Source organism: Propithecus coquereli, unplaced genomic scaffold (genome assembly GCF_000956105.1).
Source record: "Propithecus coquereli isolate 6110/MARCELLA unplaced genomic scaffold, Pcoq_1.0 Scaffold77, whole genome shotgun sequence".
Lineage (NCBI taxonomy): Eukaryota > Metazoa > Chordata > Mammalia > Primates > Indriidae > Propithecus > Propithecus coquereli.
The window spans coordinates 1,146,781-1,152,126 of record NW_012153840.1 but is presented as its reverse complement, the minus strand read 5'-3'; the positions used below and the strand labels follow the sequence as shown (position 1 = coordinate 1,152,126).

Here is a 5,346-nt window from a genome sequence, read left to right as displayed (position 1 = left end):
AAAAAAAAAAAAAAAGTCTTGACATTGTCAAATGTCCCTTGGGGGGCCAAACTGACTCTTGTTGAGAACCACTGTTATAGACCTTCTCTTCAGAGAAAAATATAATTTTGCATACAATTTCTCCCTTCTCCAGTAGCCAGATGGTCTTGCCCTCACGGAAAATGAGTGAGTGGGACAGCCAAGAAGCCTGGGGGTTGGTCTTTGCCCTGTGCACAGCTTCTCCCCACACCCTCGTCCAGCGTGTGGATGCTCACACAGGAGTGTGTGGAGGCGCCACAGAGTTCCTGTGCTGAGGGCCTGTGGGCTCACATTGCCACCAGCGCCGACATCCCACCCAAGACTCGAGGGGGTTAGGTCCAACGTGGGCACTGGCCTGCTGTGGTGGGAGTCCAGGGCCAGACCGTGTTGGAAGGTAGTTCTGCCTGCTGCTCCTTCTCAGCCTCTTGCTTTTCTTTGCTTTTTATAAAATGGTGGCTTTGTGTTAATTAGGACCTATCAGGCTCTGGTTCTGAGTGAAATCCATGTTGTGCTCTTGGGGTTCCTGTCTCTTCTTCAGATCCCCCCAGTGTTCATTGTGGACTGTGGACTTCTAGTTCCTCAAACATTGGCTTCTGTTTTACTCTAGGTCTTTTGTTAGATGTTAGTCACGTTGAGCTCAAGTCCGTAACAGTAGAAAATAGATGATAAAATATTTGATACATGTGACCATGAAGGAATGTAAAAGGGAGAGTTTATCCCTGAGGAGCAGAGAAGACTTTACAAAGGAGAGGCAGACATCCAAGCTGGATTTTCTAGGATAAATGGCAGTTTGCAAGGGGAGAGGACATTGTAGGCAGGTGGAACAGCACACTGGGTTCTGGGGGTTAGTAATAGCAAAACAGGAACAGAAGATAAAAGAAGGTATGGGTGAGGCTCATTTAGCAGCTTTAATTTGGTCCTGCAAGCAGTTGAAGAGTCCCAGGTAGGGAAGTGACACGATCAAATTTATGTTTAGAAAGTTGATTTGAGTGGCTCTGTAAAGGACAGGTTGGAGGCCAGGAGACTAGTTGGAGACTCTGCGAAGAACCCAGCTGAACAATGAAGTCTCACTATCGCGGCGGCCATGGGGATAGAAGGGAGATGGCCCCAGAGTCTAGTCCATATCCGTTACCTTGAAGGACACAGTCATGTCCTTGGCTAGAGAGAGGGCACTGCCCTTTGCTCTGAAAATAGAGACATAAGTTTTTATTTAAGAGAGATTTTTTTCCACTTTTTATATACATTTTTTTCCTCTAGGAAATAGACAGACGGTTGGAAAAAAAACTGAAGATCACACAAAAGGAGAGGTAAGGCTGCTGTCTGGTCTGAGGACTCGTGCTCTCATCTGTTTGAGAGCTGGGCAGTTAGTGGTGTTCTCCAGCTGGCCGTTAGGTGTAGCAGGTCAGGCTCCTGGGCAGCGGACCCATCCCTCCAAGTTGGAGACCATGACATGGTGGCTTGAGGCTTTGGGAGTGAGGCTGGGGTGTTGCACTTGCCTTCAGCCTTTATGGGCCCCCTGTGTGAGGTTGTCTGATGGAAAGCGGGGAGGTGACAGGTTGGAAGACTTGGGTGTTAGCCCTGGCTGTGCCCCCAGTTGCTCTGAGGTTTGGGGCAGGTTTCTCTGACATAAGGAGTTAGGCCAGATGAGTTCTCTGGGCCCCCAGTGACTTGGTGGTTTAGAGTCTTGTGAGGGTATCCTGGAGTAATAGACTCTGGGAAATTCTTGAAAAGACCTTTAAGGGATAGTTTTGTTCCCCACCCAGACAGCAGAGAAAGTGAGTTTCCAGAGCAGGCGAAAGTTGACTTAAGCTTTCTGTCTTTGGGCTTAGGTAACCTGTTTGCCAACCCGCTAGCTTTCCTGGCTCCTTGTCTGTCTGCTCGTCTCAGCAACTACAGTAAGCCCTGGTTACAGTCCCCCTTCCGTGTCATTCCTGTCCCCCTAGGACTTGTTCCAGTTCATCCTGGCAGCAGTTTAGTTAGTTCCTCTAGTCCTTATCCCTCCTGACAACTAAGGGTCTGAAAACAGGCCCCTGTGGACTTGTTTGGTTCTGAAGGAAAACTAGTTGACTGCTCTGGGGAGGGTCCTGGTGGCTGTTTCGTGGTGGCCATTCCCACCTGGGATTCTTTCTCCTCTTGTGGCTTTTGTTTCTTTCCCTTCCTGTGTTGTTTTCCCTCTTTTTTTTTTTTTTTTTTGTTAATTCCACTTCTCCTGTGGACACATTGCCTTGATGTGCACGTCCAGCAGCCTTGGACAATGCCTTTCTTTTGAGCATTGCCAAGCACTGCTTCTGGGATCGTCCTTCACGCCAGCCCCGCCGCCGTCCGACACACCAGAGAGCCCTGGTGAGGGAGGTTTCTCTGTTCAGAAGCTCTTTTGAAGAGGCAGTTCAATTGTGTGGTGTAGCTTGTCTCTGGGAGGCACAGGTCACTCTCACCAGAAGGCTGAGGCAGTTTGGTAAATCCTGTCTTGATGCCAGGCAGGGATGGCATAGCAGGCTCCTTTGTAGATTTTGACTGGTTTTAGCACATGATGGAAGGACTTGGCTGAGAACGGACACTTTACTAAGCCCCCATCTCACCAGCTTGTCATCCTCTGGTCTGTATAGGGAGGTTGGGGTCTTAACTGAAGTTTTTGGATTCTGGACGTGAAATATTTTGCCATAGGGGCCAAACGGTGGTTGATGTTACTGTGATCAACATGGGGATAGAAGTCCTAGAATGAGGTGGTGTTCCAGCCCCCTTGGCCAGGGGTTAGGGCTGAGGAACAGTTCCTGTGGACTGCCAGAGCTGGTGGAATCTTGGTTTTTCGAGAAACCCTTCTTGAGGAGTGGGAGTTTCGCTGTCTGGTCAGAGGCCAGAGAATAATGAACAGAATTAGTGGGAGAGGGAGAGGAAAGTGACGAGGGTGGGTATGGGACATGGACGGGGCCTCCATAGTCAGGGTAGGATTTGTGAAGCTGTGTTTGCTCTTTGTCAGCAGGAAATCCAAATCTCCTCCCAAAGTGCCCATTGTGATTCAGGACGATAGCCTTCCCACGGGGCCCCCTCCACAGATCCGCATCCTCAAGAGGCCCACCAGCAACGGTGTGGTCAGCAGCCCCAACTCCACCAGCAGGCCAGCCCTTCCGGTCAAGTCCCTAGCCCAGCGGGAGGCAGAGTACGCCGAGGCCCGGAAGCGGATCCTGGGCAGTGCCAGCCCTGAGGAGGAGCAGGAGAAACCCATCCTCGACAGGTGAGTGTAGCTGGCAGGGCTGGCCAGTGCCCACTGCACCAGTCCTCCCCTAGGAGGAGGAGGAGCACAACCTGGCTACACAGAGAGAGCAAGAAGCAAGCAGAATCAGGGCAGGAGCCTGCACGGCTCCAGCTGCCAACCCCAGCCTGCTGGGGCTAGTTCCATCTGAGCATTGGCTGGGGACTGCTCTGAAAGCCCTGCAGGTGCTTGGAGGAGGTAGTGCTTTGCTGGCATGCTGCCTCCGCAGGCACCAGGGGGCAGTGTTGCTTGGAGGTTAACGGCGTGGACTTTGAGTCAAAGTCAGCCACTTACCTCTTTTTAAAACTACTTAACCTCTCTCTGGGCCTTAGTTGCCTAATCTGAAAAATGGGATAATAATAGTACCTACCTTATCAAGTTGGTGTGTAGGTCAGTGAGTAAATGAGCACAGGGTGCTGAGAACCCTTGCTGGCAGTGGAAAGTGCCCAATTAAGTACTTCTGTGTTACCTCCTGGGTCTCCAATAGCCTACTGTGATGCTTCGTGAATTTTCTAAGTTCTTTCTTATTCTTGGCATTTTTTTTCTCTGTAATACTAGCGGTCGCATTATTAAAGTTTGTCACTTCCTGGTAAAGTTAGTATTTGTTAAGAGGTCCTCTTTCTAACTTTGAGGGGCCTCTTTGGCTTGGTATTCTGGTACTTAACTAATCTGTGTACTTTCTGTCCCTTCATAATTTTATTTATTTATTTTTTGAGAGATATTTTTGCTCTGTCACCCTGGCTAGAGTGCAGTGGTGTGATCATAGCTCACTGCGATCTCGAACTCCTGGGCTCAAGCGATCCTCCTGTCTCAGCCTCTGAAGTAGCTGGGACTACAGGCGTGCGCGACCACACTGGCTAATTTTTTCCATTAATATTTTTAGTAGAGACAGGGTCTCGCTCTTGCTCAAGCTAGTCTCGCACTCCTAACCTCAAGCAATCCTCCCACCTCAGCCTCCCAGAGTGCTAGGATTACAGGTGTGAGCCACCACACCCAGCCATGTCCCTTCATAATTTTGAAGGGATATTTGTTATCTCTGTTGTTTCTCCTCTAAGTCTTTACCTTTCTGTAGTGGAAAAACTACATTTCCTTTATTTAGTGTTCTACAGTAATATGAGTCAACCTGTAACCACATGGTTTGGAGAGAAAGGCAGGAAGGTAGAAATGGTGGGGGACATGTCCCTCCGCTGAGCTCTTGGTTAGGGCTCTTTACCTTGGCCTGACATTCTGGAGAGTCTGTGCCACATGGTTCTGTGGAGGATGTGCTGTCCTTGGTCATTCCTCTGGACAGAACGGGCCCTTGAGCACTCCTCCTACCTACAAATGAATGATGGCGACCCAACCTGGGGGTAAGAATGCTGTAGCTCCTAGAAGTGACCATGGACTGCTGGCCCCACCTGCCCACGGGGACCTCCCAACTTGGAGATGCCCTGAGTCTGCCTGCCAAAGAGGCGGACTCGTGGAGCCAGAGTTGGCTGACAGCCACTGTGACTTTTGCCTCAGCTGCAAGGATGGTTGGTTTTAAGATTGGGGACATCTTTTATATCCTTCTTCAGGCCTTCCTCTGTCTTCTTCCCTTCAGGCCAACCAGGATCTCCCAACCCGAAGACAGCAGGCAGCCCAATAATGTGATCAGACAGCCTTTGGGTCCTGATGGGTCACAAGGCTTCAAACAGCGCAGATAAATGCAGGCAAGAGAGGATGCTGCCGCTTCCGCCGTCACCGCCTCCTGGGTCGTCCGCCACGGGTTGCACTGCCGTGGCAGACAGCTGGACTTGAGCAGAGGGAACGACCTGACTTACTTGCACTGTGATCCCCCTTGCTCCGCCCACTGTGACCTTGAACCCCATGCACTGTGACCTCCCCCCTTCGCCTCTCTTCCCACTGTGATTGGCATGTCGACAAGGGCTGTCCCAAGTCAATGGAAAGGGAAAGGGTGGGGATTAGGGGAGGGTTGGGGGGACCCACCAAGGACTCAGAGTAGAGAGTCAGACAGTGCCACTTGGGGTAAAGCCAGTGCCAGCAATAACAGTTTATCATGCTCATTAATTTGGGATTTCAAAACACAAATGAGAACT

The 5,346-nt window shown here is 50.4% G+C and overlaps 1 protein-coding gene across 2 annotated transcripts in view; it reads left to right on the top strand.

Moving 5' to 3' along the window:
- SZRD1 (SUZ RNA binding domain containing 1) overlaps nucleotides 1–5,346 on the top strand; it is a 44,110-nt gene extending 38,764 nt beyond the window's left edge. The window contains exons 2-3 of one of the 2 annotated variants that reach the window (XM_012662580.1): nucleotides 2,999–3,250; nucleotides 4,851–5,346. In XM_012662580.1, the coding sequence (XP_012518034.1) occupies nucleotides 2,999–3,250; nucleotides 4,851–4,953 (355 nt within the window). In that variant the 3' untranslated portion in view covers nucleotides 4,954–5,346. Of the gene's footprint in view, nucleotides 1–2,995; nucleotides 3,251–4,850 lie in introns of both variants that reach the window. The other variant, XM_012662579.1, reaches the window with a different exon arrangement.